Below are 21489 nucleotides of genomic sequence, written 5' to 3' on the forward strand. Positions count from 1 at the left end.
TTTGGTTTTAACTGCAGACAGAGTATGAACCCGTTTCCCACCCTTCAGTCAGTGAACTATTTTAAACTCTAAGCCCCGCCAGTAACCTAGAGTTGAGTCTTTTGTCATGTTTCTGACAAAAGACTCAAATCTTCCAGCTTTAACAGGAGCTCTGGTACAATACTGTATGGGTCAGAGTTCCCACAATCATGCTGGAAATTAAATGGAAACTGAGGGTGTTAATGTCAATAATTATGATTCAGTTTAAACAGCAAAGGCATCACCAGAATCACTTCCCTTTTCTGAGCAGAAGAAAAATTAATAGGTTGGCTTTGTAATAGATGTGATACATTTACCCTCTTTGGGTTTACGCGGTGTGCTGTGCAAATTATAAATCCTTCATATAAGGTTGAGTATAAGATTTCGCCCCTTCAGAGGTAAATGTATTTAATTACAGTCACACAAGGAATATACCTTATTCATATTTTGGGGGGAATGTCACAATGAGGCTTTAATTGAACAAGAGGATGAAAAGGGGATCAAGCAAAAGTAAAGTTTGTTAATGGCTGAATGCCAATACCGAAAGTTTGAATGACTTGAGTTCATTGACAGGCAGATCATATGGCTCACTTGCATTCTTCTTTCATAGCAGCTGAATACAAATATTTCCCAGCATAACATGTATTGATCTGATTGTGATGTGTTTGGAAAGCTCAGAGATGTGGGGAGGACATTTTTTGGCACAAATATGTTAGAATATGCGATTGCACCTGTACAGTTGTGCTAAATCTACATAGGTATGTTTTAGGAATGTACAGAGTCCCTTCCTTAACAGTCCATTATTGCTGATGCAACATTTTAGATGTTGGTATCCTATCAATGAAAACTCAAAAATGCAAACTTTCAGTTTAAAAAGCCAGTCGTCAGACTCAATTTTTCATCTATGCACAGAAATGTAAACAAAAATGTTTATTTCTATCACAACGCTGACATTTAATTTTCGCTCATTGTCTAGAATGCAGATGTATGTACCTGGATAAAGAACAGATACTTTATTTAAAAAAGGTTGTTCCTTACATTCACACAGAAACAGCATTTGCTCTGATGAACTCAGTTGAATAACCATTAGTAAGAGTCTTTTCAGGACCGTAAAACCTTGGTGTTGACTTCCGGAAGAAAAAAGGGCAATGTACTTTCATTACTTTATAAATAAAAACTCAAAAATAAACTCATTTTATATTTTACTGAAAACAATTCTCATTCAGGAAAGTTCGAGCTGGTTGACATAATACTTACAATTCAACATGTACATCAGTTTCCAATGAATGAGCCTCCTTAAGAGAGGAACACAACACCGGGTTACACATTCAGTACAAACGCACTAGTCTGTATACAGTATGTTGACAGGTCACCTTTAAACAACAATTATTCAGTAAAAACATTGTTAAGGATAGGTTTACCAGTCATTTAGAGGTCTTTCAGTAGCAGGTTTAAGTTTTCTCAGAAACTTAATTTTACATACATTTTTACTTTGGTTCAAGACAACACTTTAAATGACCTCAAATGACCTCAAAGTGTCTGAGACAATCCACATAACTCACCCAAAAAGGATTCCTCCCAAATTCAGTGCATGTATTCAACAATACAATTACTCTCGAGGAAATAAACAAGATACAAATCTGTACACGTTCCAAATGTACAACTTTGTGTTTCTCAACTTCAACATAAACACACATCTGCACTCTTCAGCTATAAGAGAACAATTTCAAGTCACATCAAAATACAACCAAACAATCCACAAAATGCGGAAAACAATTCAGAAAACAATCAAGTGCAAATGCATTCCAAATGATCGAGTATATTATTGACGCAATGAGAGGTTCTGTATAAACTGGTTCACCGCTCAGTTAGGAGTAAACTTTTATGCAAACATCATGTAAATGTGATTTATTTTTTTTAGATTGAAAACAAACAAAAAATGTTTTCATATAAAGATATTGCACTTGGCCAGAGGAGTTTTGCCTAAACTAGCCTTTGAACAGTGAATCTTTAAAAATATAAGAAAATGATTGGTGAAAAGTAGTGATGATGGTCACTATGAGATATAAAATCAACATTATTTAAAAAACGTTGAAAAAACAAAACTTTTGTAAAACATAAAAAGGATCAAGTTTTAAACACCAGTGCTGTGAAGTAATGACATACAAGTGAAAATGTGTCTACATTTCAAAATCTAAAACTATAATTTTACACCAAACAAACGTGCTGCTTAATGTTTCATATGTAGCTATTGTACAGGACCAGAAATGTTACTCAGTTGGGAGAGGTGATGCAGTCATTACAGTTCATAGTAAGTGGGTAAGACATGACCCTCTGTGTTTCAGCAGCATCAACTCAACAGGACATGTTTATCTCACAATTTCACAGCGTCTGTGCAAGAACTGAGCCTTTTATATCAATTACACATGCACCTGCATTCATGTAAGAGGAGCAGTGACAAACCAAAAGACAAACAAGACCTGCTCAAAAAGAAAAAGAGTTATATGCAGTCATTACTCATAAATTAAAAAGGCATAATATCTGATCTGCCACAGTTTCCCCCCAACTCCAATCGAATGGGAGTGACGTGGGTGAAGATCTAATGTTTTCTGGCATCACTGACCTACCTCCTGGTCCATAGACACCAGGGCTGTCAAAGGACAGAGACCGACTAACAAGAAGATAGACTCATCAGCAGTTCATCTCCAGTTGTTGTAGATGTAGAAGGAGGCAAACACCAGGTTGGAGGTCAGGCTCACCATCAGGAGCCCAGGCCAGATCAGACGCCTAATGAAACCTGGAGAAATCAGAGAGAGAAAATTAATTTCATTTGAATCATCGGCATTATGTATCCCCAGTGTGGCATCAATGTTTTCAAATCGTGTCTGTTTTACAGGTTTATTGTCAGCTGTTACATTTTCTTTAGAATCAACAGGTCTCAGGCAGCATGTGGTTGAGACCATTAAATGAGAGTAGTTTTGTTACAATGACATATTTGGACAGTTAACTTGGTCACAAACTGCTGTTCTAGCACCACCTGCTGGCTACTGTTGTTATGCTGCTCATGTGTTTTATTGGATTTATTTGTATTTCAAACTTCTGTCATTTTCAAAAATATTATTTGGCTCCCGGATAAAATAAAGAGCATCAAAATGTGGCTGAATCTGAGAAGTGGATTCATTATTTGATTAGAAGTAAATACAATGCATTCAGAAAGTATTCAGACTCCTTCACAAGCTTAAATAATTGAAATACATTTTTCCTCAATCTTCATTCAGTACTCCATGCAGTAAGAAAGGATTTATTGAGTTTTAGAACATGTGTTAAAAAGGAAAAAAAGTAAGAACTGACATCAGTATGTTAGTGTAATTAAACCAGTTTGACATCCAGTTAAAAACAGGTATGAAACCAGAATTGAATGATGGTTTACTGCCTGTTTAAATCAGACTGCTGACCTTTGGGTGGAGGGGTGTTCTCAGGTCCCTGTGTGGTGGTGCCAACAATGCACGCAGAGGAATCAGAGGAACTGCCCTGCTTCTCTTCCTCTTCAATCACACTGCCGTCCCTAAACAGAGAACTCAAATCTGCAAAGCAATAGTAAAGCATGAAACCGCAAATATATTCACAAACATTTCATATACTCACTCAGCAAAGAGACTTAACTGTATGTACGTTTTTATATCGTTTGCCATCTGGTGGTTATATCATGAATGACAGTAAGGGAGACAGCACTGCATTTTACTAAATTGTTAAAACAAGGAACGTTTCCCTTTGAACTTCAGCTGTACTCACCATTTTGACTTTGAAAGGGAGATACGTCAGGGGAGAAGCAGCCACTGTAAATGGAAGAGGCCGAATTGAAATGGAAATGTGAAGAAGACACAGATGGGGACATGAGCGTGGCTTCTTGCTCCCCTGAGAAAAGCCGGAGTTTCCGACCGCTGATGTTGAGGCGGGCGGGGCTGATGAGGGGGCGCCGGAGTCTGGCAGAACCTGAACTGGACGTAACTGACCCGGCGACTGAGGGAGCTGGAGAGGGCCCCGGGGATGATGGACGGCTCCCAGATATCAGTGAAAAGTAGTCTGTGCAAAAGGAAAAAAGCAACACATGTCAATGAAGTGCTCCGAAAGGGTAAGGAATTGGGTATTATGCAGGGTTGAGGCGAGAACACAGAAGGCCAGGGAGGTGGTCAAGCAATCTTATTGGGCTTAAGAAGGTTCCTATCTGAGGGAGATGACCCAGAAGTATCTAATGATAGGAGTTGTTTGAATTCTATAAATGCTAAAGAGATGCTTTAATGATTCCTTTATCATCTCCTTTAGCATAGGGTATACTAGACCATACTTTACCAAAGGAAAGGAAATGATAGCATCCCAAAATAACTTTTACAATACAACATTTGAAGCTACACCTCGTTTGGCTGTCAGTAACATAACCATCGCATGGTGTAGGTGCAGTCTGAATTTTTAAGCACAGCAGCTGTCTCTTGCTAATTCCTCATACATTGTCCTTCACATCTTTGCTTGACCACATGACGACAAGGAAAGACAAGGGACATAATTATTTAGAGTATTCGACTGCAGCACATGAGGTTTAGTACCTGAGGGTGGGGAGTCTTTGTAATGTGAGGCTGGTCTGCTTCCGCTGAACAGGTAACCAGAATCTGAAAACATAATGTAAAACATCATACATACAACCAGTAACTCAGGCTGTCCTTCAAGCAGAAGAAACACAATTAAAACAAGAGAAGCTAATGTTGTACTGTTACACAAGATAAAGCAGCAATTACTCAAAACTGAGACATTGAAAGTCACTGAAGACCAGCTGCTGTAGAGCATTTATTGAATAAAGGTATCAGCTCTGAATAATGACATTTAAAGCTGCATTGAAAAGCTTAAACTTCAGTAGGTGTTAGATCATGTTTCCTCCATGAACATGTCAAATGCACATTTTTATTACAATGATATCTTTAAGCAGATAAGTGGACCGTTCTTTAATAGCAGCCCAAATTAACTCTCTGCATGTATATCTGCATTTACTTGCAGGTTGGCCAATACATTATGTTTGCATGACCCAATCTTATGCCAAGCAGCAGAAACTGAAAGTAAAGCTACTGAATCATATCAATAATAAATCTTGTCTGCAAAACAGCACATTGCAAGAAGCAGCTCAAGATCAAACTTGTCTGAGCAGAAAAGGGGAGCCAGGCAACAAGAAGTGGCAGAAGTGAGCTGAGTTTTCCCAGCAATCCCTTCAGTCATTTGTTTGTCTGTTACGAGACCTATAATGAATGACATTCAACTGACCCAAATCACACAAGTCCCAAAGATTTGCCAGCATCAAGCATGTAGTTTTGCACTGCGTCTTCTAAAAGGTTGTGGAGTAATTGTAATGTTACCCGTCCTGGTGAGGGATGGGATGGTGCCGAGGCGGAGGGCTCTGCTGAGGCGGCCCGGCAGAGAGGAGGGAGACGCCTTGCGCTCGCGAGGGCTCTGTTGGCGGTTGAGGAGCTTGGAGAAGTTGGGTGGCAGGGTGGGGACGAAGGAGTCTACCAGGTCCGGAGTGAGCAAAGGAGGCTGGCTGCCAAAGGGGGGGACTGCAGAGCTGCCTGCAAGGTATCTGCAACACAAGAGCAACGTTCTACTACCAAATTACAATAAAACTGCTTGGATTCTAAATAAAAAGCCTAGTTGTATACATTTGTGTATTTTTCCAAAAAGAAGGACCCCACAAAGACAATTCAAATAGTGCTTTACAGACAATTCCCATTTATGATTTCTTGTGTAAAGAAAGTAGTCTGGAAATAAGATGTATCCCCAATGTAGCACATTATTGATGTTTAATTATAAGATCTGAATAACAAACTGGTGAAGAGTCCGCAATCTAATCAGTCGAAGTACCAAACACCTGTTATCCATTAATGCGAACACTTTATAAAGGGCTGAGATGCAGCTGCAGCTGTCCGACAACATGCAGCAGCTGATGGCTCCTACAGGACAAATGCTGCCCAGAAATACAGATCCGATCGCTTTCATTTCAACAACTCACAGTCAATGGCCCGTACATGTTATGTGTCAAAGTAGTTTCTATTTTATTCGGCATTAAAGCGCTGTCTTTAAACATCAAAAATAGGCACAGTGAACGTTAAGTGGATACTCCCCTTTGACTCCAATGTTGTGTAATAAAGCTACTCTGCAAAAAAAAGTCGACAGGACAGGGTGTTTGTGTTGGAAACAAACAGAGAACACTTATCCTTTCAGCAGATGTTTATTACGTTCCATGTACATCGTGCATCAATACAACGTCTTCAAACTGGAGCCTTACATTAAATGAAAGGAAGACTTCCACTCAGCATATAAGCACGTAGAATACGGTACGTTTCATTGGGTAGAGCATGTATGTTGCAGGAAACCATCATCATGGACGGACCTCCATATCTGAGGCTACTTAACATGATATAAATCGCATAGTAACCGATCAAATTGAGATATAGTTGATTAGCTTATTTAGGCTTTGGATTAAATGGGCAAATGATTGCTTTCAGTGTCAAGTATCAATATTTGGTTTAGTAACCTTTTACATTTTAGGCCTGGAGTACTGAGTTAGTGTTTCTGCAACACACACTATGCTAAAACATTTAGGTAGTATACATACTGGATATTCATAGTGAAACAGTGCAGTAAAAACATGACATTCACAACGCCATTGGAAGAAACAAAAAGTAGCTCTAAATCTATTAGTGTTAAACCATCGCCACATGCTCGTGGCGATGGTTTAATGCTGCACTTGATCTTGGCAGCTTCAACTTATGATTAACATTTACATGTTGTTGTGTTTTAAAGCTAAATGCACAACATTAATGAAGGTTAACAGTCACACCGCTCATCAAGCAGATACATGAATTCTCTAATAACCAAACACAAATAGCCAAATACTCACACTCACTTCAAATACTAGATATTATGCATATCATGACAGACATGCACAAAGAAAATGTATAGCAAACACAAACTTTAGCAGAGCATGTCAAACTTTGGCAAAGACAATACATCTTACCATACATAAATGAAGAAAGGTAAAAATATAGTTCTGTTTTTTTTAAATAATGAATTTCTTACTTTGAGAACGTACACATACACTGAGATGCACAACAGTGAGTGTGAATGCAAGTCAATCAACGGTTAATACAAACAAAATGTCACACCGTGTCGGAGGTACTATACATAATTAACCGGATCCTTCGGCCGTCTTGGAGTTGCTTGAGATTAAGGTTATACGTGTCAAGAGTTTAACATGCAGTTTGTCGCATGACATTTATAAAAAAGGTAAAAAGAGCAAATACTCATATGTCATTGTATGATGAATTAATAGCCATAAATTTCAAAATACCACAAAACAGCATCATGAATAGTGAGTGAATACTTGTTCTAAATACAGAGACAATACTTTCCTCATGACCTACAAATATGATGTCTTAAAATGTGCAGCACTTTTATTCTAAAACAAAAAAAATGCAAAGCTTAGAAACTACTTCCAGCATAAGGTGTTGGTTTGAGAGCTTAACTCCAACTACAGGACAGCGCCACATGCAATCCAAACCCCACAGATACCACACATAAGCCACCAAATGCAATTTATAAATACTTTCAACAGCTAGCTTGTAAAACCTTTTCACATTACGGTCAGACGAATACGTTTTCCCTTCACTTAATACATTCAAAACAAGTAACATAAAAAATTATAAAAAATTAGCAAGAGCCAAAATGTTAGAGCATGCAACTCGTAGTCCATCAAATACATCGACATGCAAAGGGACGAAGGGAAGCGCTAGAGAAATCTAATCATAGTATTTGCTAAAGGTAACAAATTTAAACTTACACTATTAAAAGCTTCTAGTTACTCGTATGATATGCCCTAAATGTTTGTATGTTCAAGCACTGTAACAAAGGCCGGACACTACCATTTACACATGATCACCTACAGCAAATACCAAGAACAAGCACCTGGCCGATGGTCATCTAGAGGCACTATTTTTCTAAGCAATAGCTTTCAGCAATGAGGAAAGTAACAGCAGAGAGAATTTAAATACAGTATATCTATTGCAGGTATAACTGGTTTAAAGTGAAAAAACCTCAGCTTAATTTAAGAAAAAAGCGAATGGGAATTACAGGCGGCACAACAATGGAGACGGGAGCAGAGCAGCTAACAACAAGACCTTTAAACTAACGACGACGTTCTTGGGACTGCTTTTTCCTTGCAAATGGTTGAATGTTCAAATTGCAATATGCAAATGAACCTGACACTACCATGTTGGAGAATTGTCATAGTAACAGAAAAAAGGGTGGGGAACGGGTTTTTTGTTACATTTACTATTTAAGGTTTGTAAAAATGGTACTGTCTGGATGAAAATGCAATGGCAGCCAGTATAGAAAGAAATCCTGCTGAACCCTAAAGAAAAAAAAGGTTTCGTTGGAATAGATTCTCAACAAAGTAATGAATAAAGAGTGGCTTCAAATGACGCACGATGAACACTATTTCTCTGAAATTTCCAGGACTATTTTTTATACTTTGTCCAGAAATTGTAGATGACGTAGAGCAACACAGAAGGGAAGTGATTATTCAAAAAACACATCGATCAAAGCCTGCAGTGTATCGCAAAGTAGTACTTCATGCAACAAGCTGTTAGTATTTATATATATGTATATAAAGTATTGATTTTCAATCCCAACGAGTCACGAAAGAGTATATAAATAAGTGAGTACATTCCAATGCTCTGCTTATAACAGTGTAAAATAGATTAAGTTGAATTGTTCAGAGCTTAATGTTAAAATCGTTATGATTGGCTTGATAAAATGTAGTCACAAACCTATGTTGTAGTTAATAAGGAATTACGGAGGTGGTTAATACACACAATGAATTTGAGAGACATTTTGGCATAATTTTCCCAAAAACATATGAAAACGTACAATAGTCTTTAAGTGTTGTTGTCTTAAAAACCCTTCATTCTCTATTTTGATGACATGATTCTTGCAAGACTAGTCCGTTTCTCTCTTTGAAGCATTGAGGAAGTCCTCATTAGGTCAACCAGAGAGATTTCTTCATATCATACCTTCTTATTTTAGTGTAACAAAATCCTTTACTACTAAATTCATTTCAGCCTGTGCTTGAGGGTGAAGTTCTGATGTGATTTAGCAAGATGCTCTGATCTAGTTCCTATCATGGGCCACAAACTCATCCTATGCTTTTACTTTGCCATTCACGTCATAACCTCAGTCATTCGCACATAGCAATAAAAAAAGTTGTTTCTTTACTGAACATTAAGAGATTCAAGATTTATGCTTTATCCTGGTTCTAATAAACACAAACAACTCCTGGAAAGAGGCCTTGTTACAAAATCGTATGATTTAAACAATTTAAAAATTACTGCTCATGTTCTGACCTTCGATATCTGCCTCTCCTTGGACCCAGTGGCTTGCGCGTTGCCACAGCCGCAGCAAAGCTGACTAGGCAACAGAGGCAGATGATACTGAGCTTGGCTATTTCCGTCCAGCCTGAGGCATCAGTAAGGTAGATCTCTGACAGGTGGAGGCATAGGATGAGGAACCAGAGCACAGACGCCACAGCATCAATTCTCCTCAACCTGAAAAATGCAGCAACATATGAGCCGTCTTGTTTGTTTATTGCCTAAACTAAACATGTCTGAGATAACCTTTCTTAAAAGGCAAATAAAGAGGCGGGACTGCTTACCTTACAGGTCCTGCTAACAAGATAGCAGTAAGACACGCCAACAGGCCAACACAGACTATAGCCAGCTGGTTGTTCTTCCCATGCTGCCACACCAGCTTGGCGTTATCTATGGCCTCCTCTGGGAGCAGGTCCAGCAGGTCCTGCCACAAGGGCACGCCTCCACTGCTGTCGTTGTTGGGAGCTGATTCATTGTTTGGAGTAGGTTTCGGGGGAATAACCCCACCACTTAATATCTGTGGGTCTCCAAGTGACGTAAGCTGGTATGGCAAGGCAGACAAAGATGTAGCGACTAGGAAAGTGCATATGAGGAAGGTAAGGACCCGGAACAGTATGACTTCCGTAGGAGAGGACACAGAATAGGAGCTCTGCGGGATAGAGGAGATTTTTGCAGTGAGAATCATGACATTTTACAAAAGAAACACTAATGTTGACATATAAGAACAGGAAACCATTCATGATGGAGGGTTAAGCCAATACATTTTCCCTTTGACAGAAGACTAAATATTCGGTGATCCAATTAAAAACACTCTTGCACCGTCACTCAATATGCCAATGGCTTTGACACAGGAGGTTCTGTATTAGTGGTGTTACGGAGCTGGTCGACAGCTGGCTGTGTTACCCCAGGTTTATCAGTTCGGGTCTGGGCAAATGCACGTTTTTAATTACAAACCAAGTTAATGGAATATAAACCGATCGGAAGTAGGTTTTTCTATTATGAGATAATTAAGTGTACTTAATGGGGTGGAATTAAGTAACCAAGTGAGATAAATGCACATATACAGCATACATTTTTGAAGTTTCTGCTTCCCAAGTTTAAGTGAAAACTTTAGAAATGTTAAGCTTTCAGAATGTGTATTTACTGGAGAATACAAAATTAAACAATGTGAAGAAATCTGTCTTTATTGATATCACCTCAGTTAATACAAAAGGATTTGACCATCAGAAGTTCTTATGAGCAACAGTTCAATAAGGTAAATATTTTGACAGAATTTCTATGAACAGGTTGTTCATTGGTAAGGAGTACTTGTGTGACCAACTGTTTTTATATCTGTTATAATGAATATTTGGTTGAATCTTTTACTGAAATGTACACACCTTGCACAGCATACCCATCAAGCCTTACTTTGATCCATGTTAATGCATTGTTTGATGGCACTGACCTTTACAAAGCCCTTGTCAGATTCTCCGCTGCGTTGAAGAGGATGGTTTAGGAGCACCGTTCGAAGGTGGCGGTTTTGAAATTTGATGTAGTACTCCACTGCTGTCTGACATGGCCTGCATAACTTATAGGTCTGCTCCAGGTGGTGCTTGTAGGCTTCAATTTCCTCATCGTAGTTATCCTACAAATACATAATGAGTAATAAATAATAAATGTAGTGTTTACAGATGTGAGTCAAAGAAACAATAAAGCCAGTGATGCAGCGAATAGGGGAGAAAGATTACTTACATCATTCCTTGGGATAAATGAGGCCAACTGTTTGATGACAAATGTCTGGTTCTTATTGCACTTCCTGCACAGGAGCATCTGACTGCTGACCGTCTGCTGTGTCTTCGGTGTCGAGGGAAGGCTACCAGATATGCCATGGTTTAGATTCTCCATGTACTGAGCTGGTATGGGTTTGTTGTAATCCCCATTCTGAAAAAAAGTGGGATCACCAAAAAAAATACATGTTACAGAACTGGCAAAACATTTTCTTCAGCAAGGAATAAAGAAAATCTCAAGTATTATGTTCTTTTAAAACGTACCTCCTGAAAGCCATTGTATTGGTCGCAGTTTGGACAGTCCCAACAGTTTCTGTTCCCAAAGGGTACCACATAGTTCTGGTTACAGAACCAGCAGTTCACATCTGCATGGGTCGGTTTCTTTCTGTAAATGAGAGGTGGAAATCTTACATGATGTAGCATTACACTGTTGATGCTTTTCTGATTTACAAATGTTTTCCCAGGGCTGCTCGATTATTCCCAAGATCACTATATTGATGAGGTACTCATCGTCTTCCTAAACTGAGTAAATGGGGTACACGTCAAAGATCATGGCCATTTAATTGAAAGTGCTTGACATGCAAAGGCTTGGAAAGCCATGATGTTATAATTTGATGTAAATGAGTCCACATTGAATAAAAATGTCTCAAACGTATGCAGGGAATACAACCCAAAACAAAAAAAGGTGTGCATCCAAAAAAACGTCACTTAAAGTCATCGCGTATCTAGACGTTAGAGCGGCACATAACTACGTTCAAGTTAACATAATTAGCACAACTGCTAGCAAAGTTGGTGTTCATGCTAACAAAGATAAAGAGACGACTCTTATATATAGGAAACCTATTTAGACATGTTATTGTTTCTCGAAGGTACATTTATAAAAAACAATGCAACATGGTTTGCTAATTTCTACGAACATCAGCAGGACAAGCTAACACACACAAGTTAAAAGCCTTCAAGTTACCTGGTGGCTAGTTTGTATATCAGCGCTCCAACGGCGACAGACGCCGTAGCTCCTACTCCACTGTACATGAATTCCGGATATTCCAGGAGAAGCTGGGTAAACGCCTCCATTTTCACCAAATATGCAGAAGTAAGTCGTTAAACAAAACACAAGAAATGTAACTTAAGTTTTCGGTACCGCAAAACACGGCGCGAGAGCGCACGCGGCAAGCGATCCCCTTTTGTTAACGCCCCATGTGCCGGAAACGGAATCTGCGTCACTGCCCGGACGAGTTCCAATACAGTTTTCAATTCTTTCATGTCGACTTTTAATGTTAAATATAGCCATTCATTATTGAACTAATACACACATCTGATTAGGTTTATGATATGTGGGTTGTTCTACGAGGCTGCTTTTGTTTATACCAAAACAATCATACTATTGCTTGGTTACACAAACCGCGTATTTCAGTTGAGGGTGAGTATGATAGTGTTGGAATGTGTGCTGTGACAGTTTCTATGTTTTTCCCTCGCAGCCTTATACGACAGTACTGTGCTGTAACCTGTTTACACATTTTGATTCAGTCCTATCATAATTACCTCCTGATGACTAGTTACCTATTTTATTGCATCGTTTCACGTACCACGTATTATGCGTACCTTCATCCAGGTACAGTACAATGTTGAGGTAAGCTTCTTAACTTAATAGTTGCTGTTTTGTGTGCACGTGTTATACCTTTACTCATCCACAATTCAGTCAATATTAGGACTATAATATTAAATAAGACAAAAAGTAGTTATGTAATTAAATGAGTAATAACCAAATTACTCAGTCATTAGTAATTCACTAATGGTACTTTAAGGTGACTTAAGTAAATCTGTTGCTTCTAATTTGACGTAAGAAGGTTTTTTAATGCAATACTTTTATAAGAGTATATATGGCCTATTTCGAGTATATCTGCTTTTCTCACTGCTTATAGCAAGACATTTTAGTACAGTTAATATTTTTATTTCAACAAAGCGTATGTTGCAAGATGCATCAGTTTAAGTGATATCTGAAGCTTACACATAAGTCCTTTCTCTAAAAACTGTTAACACCTTTTTGAATTCAAATGTATGAATTATAATAAAAAGTTATAAGTCAGTCAATGATCGTATTTAATGCAAAAATAACATTTTATTTTAACAAACATGATGTATTTCACATCAAACAAACATTCACAATTGAATACGAAAACTGATCAGTGCTTTGGTGTCACCAATTTTGCATAGCAGCTTGGAGCAATGGATGGCACGAGAGAAAATAAATAACAGAACATATAAAATGTAAAGGCCTATATTAAAAAAAGAGAAGAAAATAGCATAATACAAGTGTAAACATATAAAAACACAATTGTATTTGGTTGCTTAATAGAGCTTTAACTAAAGAGGCATACACTTTCTGCAACTTTAACTTGACCGGTGCCATTTCAGAAGTAATGCGATTAGACGACACTTCCGTGGCATTTGAAACTGTGGCCTACCGAAAAAAACGTAACCGAAAACGTAACCAATAACTTTTTACAATCAATTCACCGGTTAACTTCACCTTATAAACGATGGCTGTCCAACTGAAACGGTGAAACAGATATCCCTCAATGAACTGGCTGTCAGTGGATTTAATAACAGGAAACCCTACTGGTCAAATGAATAAGCCAACGGAGCCTCCGTTTGCCGTGCATAGGCGCTGAGCTGCGGGTACGCCACTGACACGGTGCCTCCGCCGGGGCTCAGCGGCTGAGTCACTCCTCCGTAGGGATAGCCATTGTGGGGCACAAGCACCGGCGGGTGGTGGTGGTATGAGCGGTAGTGAGAGTGATGGAAGTGGGAGGGCAAGCAATATGAACTCACGGGGCCGCTGGGCGACACGCTGCGGGGGTGAGCGATGACCTGAGGTGCTTGGTATCCCGCCGGCTGGGACAGGTTCCAGGAGCTGCTCACATAAGGCATGTAGAGCGGTTCGGGATATTCCACGGAGCTCCCGGTCAGGTAAGGCACACTCGGGGGTCTGTAGGGTCTCCTCACCCTCCTCCGCCGCCGGTAGTTCCCCTGGTCAAACATGTCCTCAAATGCGGGGTCGAGCATCCAATAGTTACCTTTCCTGTCCCCTCCGTTCTCTCTTGGCATCTTGACGAAACACTCGTTGAGAGACAAGTTATGTCTTATGCTATTTTGCCACCCTTTTTTGTTCTTCTCATAGTAGCGAAACTTGGAGATGATGTAGTCGTATATCCCGCTGAGCGTCTGTCTCTTGTCGTGGCTGTCCTTGATGGCCATGGCAATGAGAGCCACGTATGAATACGGAGGTTTCTCCTGCTGGCCGGTCTCCTTCTCACATTTGGGCTCAGGCAGGGGCAAGTTCGAGCTGATGTCCAGGAGCTGCACTCCCTGGTCGGCGGGGGATTTATCCTCGGCATCCATGGCTCAGGTTTCCGCTTGTGCGTCTGGCTGCTGGCAAAAATGTGCGATCAGCTAAGCAAAGCAGTGCTATGATTGTGTCTGCAGGTGCACATACTCCTCCCACAGGTGCAAAGCACAACAGTTGCCGACTTCTTTCATCTCGCGGGTTTTTCACACTGTTTACGCTACTTTTTGAGTCTTCAGTGCAGCCAGTTATGGTTGAAACTGGGGTCACAGGGTTATGTTGTAACAGTAATCAAAATATTGCCACTTTGGAGTAAAGCGATGAGAGAGTAGGTGCCCCATATCTTTAGATACATTGTGTTTGATATTAACTCTTGTTTATGGTTTAAATGTCATTGGCAACAGATGGATACATTGCAGTCTTTGGATCAATGTATAGCATTTTAACACATGTAGTAAACATGGTATGTTCAGTCTATAATCAAAAATAATGATTATTTAAATTAAGTATACCCTTTTTCAAAGCCTTTAGTGAGTCTGTTCATGCAATAATGTTTATTGAGTTGAACAATTATTCAAAGTAACAGTAAAGACCAAGGGAAACCTCCCCCCAAACAACTTTTAGTTGGTTTTCATTTTATCCGGTAGATTCATGGGAATTTAGATCTATGTACCCTTATCTTAAAGCTCTTGTCCTATAAGCTTTGTTTGTGTGTAAATTATGAGGTGTTCGTCCCCCTCACTGAATCGATAAATAACCAATATTGATGCACTCAAGCACACACATGTACACACACACACATTTGTTTCCTTTATATACAGTCTCTTTGTTTGTACCCCAGGACACACAGGCAGAAGAGAGAGTGGAACTCAGATCTTCAAATAAATGAGCAACACCACATAAACACACTTTATGAAAAGTAAAAGTCCTGCTTTTAAATCTTTACTTAATTTAAAAAGCACTAAAAGTAAAAACATACTTATTATACAGAATAATGCATCCCTTGATTATGTTACTTATCATATCAATATCCCTTTAATGTCATATCTGCTAAGGGTGAAACTCTTTTTATTGAGGCTACTTCATATACTTCTGGGTCATCGTGTTTATTTTAATTAAGTTATGCATATCTTAGCCTACAATAATATGTCATACTTCTTTAAATTATAATTTGGTCTTTTCATCTCACTAGCTAACTAAAATGATCTAATAAAGTGGTGTAAAAAGTTCAATACCTGCCTCTGAATTGTATTAAAGTACCTCAAGATTGTAGTTAAGTACAATACAAAATTATTACGGGGTGGCAGTATCTCACTCCGTGGAGACTTGGACTGGGAGCCATGATGAGTGTTGCTTACTGAGGCGTCTAGTGCCTTGTACTGAAGAACAAGGCACTAGACCCCCCCACACATTATAGCTGCACAATGCTCCTGTAAAATGAAGCTCTTTCTTTCAGTGTGAATATATGTGAAGATGGAATGTTGATTTGATTCAAATTTTTCCATTTCCATCTTTACATTTTTGAGTAAATGTAGTCTTACAGTATTTACTTTCCCCCTATATACTGAATAAAAGTGCTTTTTGGTCACTGCTTTACGCATTTAACTCCATAAGCCATAAAGGTGATAGTTGGGTATTTCCAAAACTTAGCATGTACAGAGCAGTATTGAGACTTGCAGGTATCAGTGCAGCATACCACCCACATACAGTGAGGCATGAACAGCAGGCCTGTCCGCTTAGCGTGGAAGATAATGATCACCTGCTCTCAGCAGACAGTCTGTCTCCCCTGTACTGATAGGGAAACACAGATCTCAAAAAAGGGAGCAACAAGTGGAAAAACAACTACGTCTTTGGAAAGGACTTAAAAGCATTTTATGTTGGCAATTGTTATTACTGTCAAGGAACAGAGCTTTACTGAATATCTGAAAAATAGTTAATGAAGGAGATCCTCATTTAATTAAATAAATAACAATGGAGGTATGGAGTGTTGTGTACCTCCTATGGAGGTACACAACACTTAAGCTTTAATTAACGTATAAACATGCCAAAATAAAGGAGGAATATACCAGATATTCACCAATACTTAAAGGCGCAACTTCTTAGTTATCCACAGAAAAGAAAATCTAGTGTTAAATGTTAAACAAAAATGCTATAGAAATGCTTTACTTTTAGAGATATATTCTTACTAGTGTGTCCATTATGGACAAGTTCTTTGTTTATTGCAAATGGTTAAACATTATTAAAAATATACATAACATACAAGAGATTTGATAATTGTTGACAGTTTGGTCCGATAAGTTAATATATATATATATATATACATATATATACAGGGTTTAAATTGGGGCGGAGCGCTCCGGAGCGCAGCTCCGCCTCCTCACTTCGGACGGACCGGCAAACGGAGCTCCGCTCCGCCTGCTCCAGTGATCATATTTAAAAAAAAAATTTTTTTTAATGTGATTAAATTAATTTTTCAAGTCTTCTAAAAAATATTAAAATTGTAAGGAAGGTTTGTCAATAATAACGCTGAAAATAAAAGCAAGTTTAGGTGAATTACAGCACTGTGCAGAGCCATGACATCACAGCATTATTCAATCCAGCCAGTCAGTGCAACATGCGAGATTTTTGGCGGTAATGCACCATTCACGTTAGTTTGCCAACCGCCATAAAACCCAAAAATAAGAAGAAGAACATGCGAGATGTCATTCTGAGTGAAACGAGTTTGCAGTTGGTCGCTGTCTGTGCTGTATCTTCGTGCTATGAATTTGCAAATACATTATCAACATAGGAACAATTCTTTAGCAAGACAGGGGTAAATTGTGCTTCTTTCGTGTATTTTAGCTTCTCAGGCAATGAATGTCCTTTTGTATCATTAACAGACGTCTCTCAGTCGAGAAATAAAAATCACCCTCAAGTTCGTATTTCAGGCTGTATTTCTGTCAGATTGTTCATTTACCAAGTTAGTTATTCTGTGGGTTCTAGCCTGCTAGTTAAATATCACATCAGAATGTTTTAAAAAAGAAAGAGTTGGCTAACTGATTGAGCGAATGCCTGCTGCAACGTTGCTTTGCGTATGGAAACTAGCAAACGTCTCTCTTGCTAGTGAGACAACCACCAGCCTGGATAGCGTGCTCGACTCCCAATCCTATGAGTTTGGCCAAAGTTATGAGGTCGCTAAACTTCGTTATTCGTTACAAATCAGTTATTTCTAATGGAAAGGATGAGTGGTAACCTACTTCAGCACACATGGTAAATGGCAGTGTTGGTAGGGTAGGCTTTTGAAAGACTTATTGTTGCTTCGCTTGTTACAGTAATAACATCAGATGGATTCAGTGCCACAATGTCTTTAGGTAGCTCGATTCTTTTTCATTCTGTACTGTAGCTCATGTTGATTTTAACTACATTCAAGTTTGTGAGCCTGTGCATAGTGGACCACCCCCACATACATTGGTATTTAACTTGATTTTTCTGTTCAGACGCTGTAACTCTGACAATGAAGCGGACACTGAGGGACTTTTTCAGTGGGTATGTTGAGGTCATTTTTCAACAAAAAACCCAGCCATATTTAATACAGTGTTTAGAATTGGTAACCATCATATTTTATGCATTTAACAGTACCACTGTCAGGAGCAGCAAAGGAGTAAGTGCAGGCCCAGCTACAGACCCCTCCAGAACCAGAGCAGGTCCAGCTACAGACCCCTCCAGAACCAGAGCAGGTCCAGCTACAGACCCTTCCAGCAGCAGCAGCACCAGTGCAGGCCCAGTTACAGACCTCTCCAGAACCAGAGCAGGTCCAGCTACAGACCCCTCCAGCAGCAGCTCCAGAGCAGGCCCAGTTACAGACCTCTCCAGAACCAGAGCAGGTCCAGCTACAGCTCGCCCCTCCAGCAGCAGCACCAGAGCAGACCCAGCTACAGCTGGCCCCTCCAGCAGCAGCACCAGTCCAGGCCCAGCTATAGACCTCTCCAGCACCAGAGCAGGCCAAGCTACAGACCCCTCCAGCAGCAGCAGCACCAGTCCAGGCCCAGTTGCAGACCCCTCCAGCAAAAGAGCAGGCCCAGCTACAGACCCCTCCAGCAGCACCAGTCCAGGCCCAGTTACAGACCTCTCCAGAACCAGAGCAGGCCCAGCTACAGACCCCTCCAGCAGCAGAGCAGGCCCAGCTACAGACCCCTCCAGCAGCAGAGCAGGCCCAGCTACAGACCCCTCCAGCAGCAATTTGCCAATATGCTGGAATTTAAAACAATATGAACACTTCAAGACCAAATTCCCTTTCATATATGTTTCAAATAAAGCCCTAGGATGTGAGGTTTGTAGGGATGCAGCTTCAGCAGGAGTTTTTAAGTCAGGACCCATAAGGCATTCCTTTTCTTCTGAATGGCAAAATGCCAGAGTAACTCCTTATGGAAACACAAAAGATAAGCAAATGAAATCATTGAGAAAAAAACTACATGACCACAAAACCTCCCACAGTCACAAGCTAGCTCAGTCAGTTTATCAGAAAACACCTGAGGCTTCATTAGAAGACAGTTTTCTCAGAGCACAGCAAGAAAAGTTGAGCACAACTGAAAAGGTCTTCAGAACGGCATATTATATTGCCAAAAATAACCGACCGTTTACAGATCACCCGGGCCTCATAGACTTACAAACACTCAATGGGCTCAACATGGGCAGAGTCCTCCACAGTAATGTGGTATGCACTGACATTGTTCATTTTATTGCTGAAGAGATGAAGAAATCCCTAATGTCCAGTATCAGGCGTACAAAGCCCAAGGGGTCTATCCTGATGGATGAAAGCACTACAGTGAGTAAGAAATCCTGTCTTGTTATATACTTACGAGCATCTGTGGCAAATGCAGACCCACTTACATTTTTCTTAAATGTCATTGAGCTGGAAAAAACTACAGCAGATGGCATTACTGATGCATTGATCCAGTGCCTCGTGGACAATGGACTAGATGATGACTTTCTGAAGGACTGTTTTGTTGGATTTTGCTCAGATGGGGCATCAGTGATGCTGGGTAAAAAGGCAGGCGTATATGCAAAACTTAAAGCAAAATACCCTGACATTGTGGGATGGCACTGTCTCAATCATAGGTTGGAACTCTCAGTTGGTGATGCAGTAAAGTGCTGTGTTGAGACTAACCACTTTACAAGCTTCCTCGACAAATTGTTCAGTCTTTACAGCCAATCACCCAAAAACATCAGAGAACTTAACAGTGCTGCAGCATCAGTGGGAACACAATTGCGGAGGATAGGTCGGGTTTTAGGTGTGAGGTGGGTAGCTTCCTCCTACAGAACTGTTGAGGCTGTGTGGAACATGTATAGTGCCCTGCACAAGCACTTCACAAGTGCTAGTCAAGATTCGGCTAGAACCTCTTTAGAGAGGTGTATGTATGAAGGCCTGGGAGATAAACTGTCATCTGCAGACTTCATTAAAAATCTTGGACTTATGTATGATGCTTTGGAGGAACTTAAAGATTTATCAGAAGCATTACAATGCAGAGACATCCGTCTCTCTGAAGCGATGAAAAAAATAAAAAGACAGGCTGAGATTTTTTCAGCAATGGGGGAGGAAAAAGGGGCATACTATAAACTTGCTTGTCAGGGTGTTGAAGAAGGTGTTTTCAAAGGGGTGCCAGTGAGAACAGGTGGGAGGCAAACATTGATTCCACCTCAGAAATTCTTTCACACTTTGAGTAATAGCATGCTGTCCAGGATGGTCACAGAGGGTGAACTAGAACTTTATGAGCTGCTGAATATTCTTAATCCCGAAACCTGGCCAACTGTGCCAGTCTTATTTGGAGAGGCCGAATTAAGGCTGCTTTGTACCCGTCTTAAAATCCACTTCACAAATGTCAAGCAAGATTTCAGAGACCTTAAGGACAGTGGCTTGCCACTGAAAGGAGGACTGATACAGTTGAAACATGCAGGAGACACACTGGCCGTCAGTACTGCAGAGTGTGAAAGAGGGTTCTCCCTAATGAACAACATAATTTCACCCATTCGCAATCAACTAAAAGTTGAGAATTTGTCATATTTAATGTTCATTAACTTAGTGGGCCCACCACTGGAGTTATGACCCGGCGGTCTGCAGACCATATGTCTTGTAAAGTGAGGCATGAAAGCCACCACAAGCTTGACATGAGTGCCATTTGGAATGTCATGAATTGAAGGTGCACTGTGTAGGATGGTGGCCACAGTATGTATTGCAACTAAACTGCTCATTAAAACTGCTGCCTATTGCCAAACAAAATGACTTGTCAAAGGACAAATGGGTTATGTTATTGTTGTGATATGTGCATATGAGATAAATAACTAATAAAGAACACAATGTGAATTAATGGTGTGTTAGTAGCAGTGTATTCATATAGTAGAAATGTTTCGCGACATTGACCACTGCGAGTGAAGGGCTCCCCCACTTTACAAAAGCCAATTTAAACACTGTATATATATATATCATTTTTTAAGGTCATAGTAAATGAAAGAACACCAAGACACATTAATGCCACGATAGGTACATTCTGCAAAATACTGGATGTAGTGATCCAGTCCTCTGACAGTAACCTCCATCTAAATAACAGTAAGAAGACAACATAATTACAAAGTGGAATGTAACACTTATAATAGTATTAAAATATCAATGTGTGATAGATATATGATCCTAATCTATATTACACATGGCTTACGTTATACCTTGTTCATAAAAAACAACATCATGTATTAACCAATCCTTCTTTTGTTTTGGGTCTCTTCTTCTAAAGATATTGGCGTCATAGCCACATCAATTCAAGAGTCCCATCTCCTGACTCAGAGGTAAGCTTTGCACAGACTGGGCAAAAATGTATCCTGATAGACTCATATATCTCATATGCTCTTTTAAATTTCTCAATTC

At 39.8% G+C, this 21489-nt stretch overlaps 3 protein-coding genes across 3 annotated transcripts; 1 reads left to right on the forward strand and 2 right to left on the reverse strand.

Moving 5' to 3' along the window:
• Positions 1-1016: 1016 nt before the first annotated feature.
• On the reverse strand, positions 1017-12952 carry tmem201 (transmembrane protein 201). Its single transcript, XM_063881824.1, has 11 exons — positions 12213-12952; positions 11513-11633; positions 11214-11402; positions 10927-11106; positions 9767-10131; positions 9459-9659; positions 5418-5638; positions 4620-4682; positions 3811-4101; positions 3474-3602; positions 1017-2815 (listed from the first exon to the last, which is right to left on the reverse strand). Exons 1-11 carry the CDS (start codon positions 12320-12322, stop codon positions 2718-2720), a joined length of 1968 nt encoding a protein of 655 aa, XP_063737894.1. The 5' UTR covers positions 12323-12952; the 3' UTR covers positions 1017-2717.
• Positions 12569-20915, forward strand: LOC134863361 (putative cyclin-dependent serine/threonine-protein kinase DDB_G0272797/DDB_G0274007). The gene is made up of 3 exons (XM_063881849.1): positions 12569-12878; positions 18071-18119; positions 18210-20915. Exons 1-3 carry the CDS (start codon positions 12871-12873, stop codon positions 18843-18845), a joined length of 693 nt encoding a protein of 230 aa, XP_063737919.1. The 5' UTR covers positions 12569-12870; the 3' UTR covers positions 18846-20915.
• On the reverse strand, positions 13348-14726 carry foxl2l (forkhead box L2-like). The gene has a single exon (XM_063881836.1). It carries the CDS (start codon positions 14648-14650, stop codon positions 13865-13867), a length of 786 nt encoding a protein of 261 aa, XP_063737906.1. The 5' UTR covers positions 14651-14726; the 3' UTR covers positions 13348-13864.
• Positions 20916-21489: the final 574 nt, after the last annotated feature.

This window comes from Eleginops maclovinus, chromosome 1, assembly GCF_036324505.1.
Source record: "Eleginops maclovinus isolate JMC-PN-2008 ecotype Puerto Natales chromosome 1, JC_Emac_rtc_rv5, whole genome shotgun sequence".
Taxonomy (NCBI): domain Eukaryota; kingdom Metazoa; phylum Chordata; class Actinopteri; order Perciformes; family Eleginopidae; genus Eleginops; species Eleginops maclovinus.

Bases quoted from the DNA above. Each gene is read 5' to 3' on its own strand.
- LOC134863361 (XM_063881849.1), top strand. The intron at 18,120-18,209 runs GTATGTTGAGGT...TGCATTTAACAG, and splicing joins CTGAGGGACTTTTTCAGTGG to TACCACTGTCAGGAGCAGCA.
- foxl2l (XM_063881836.1), bottom strand. From the start codon at position 14,650: ATGGATGCCGAGGATAAATCCCCCGCCGACCAGGGAGTGCAGCTCCTG.
- tmem201 (XM_063881824.1), bottom strand. From the start codon at position 12,322: ATGGAGGCGTTTACCCAGCTTCTCCTGGAATATCCGGAATTCATGTAC. The intron at 11,107-11,213 runs GTAAGTAATCTT...ATGTATTTGTAG, and splicing joins CATTTATCCCAAGGAATGAT to GATAACTACGATGAGGAAAT. The intron at 5,639-9,458 runs GTCAGAACATGA...CTTGTGTTGCAG, and splicing joins AGGAGAGGCAGATATCGAAG to ATACCTTGCAGGCAGCTCTG.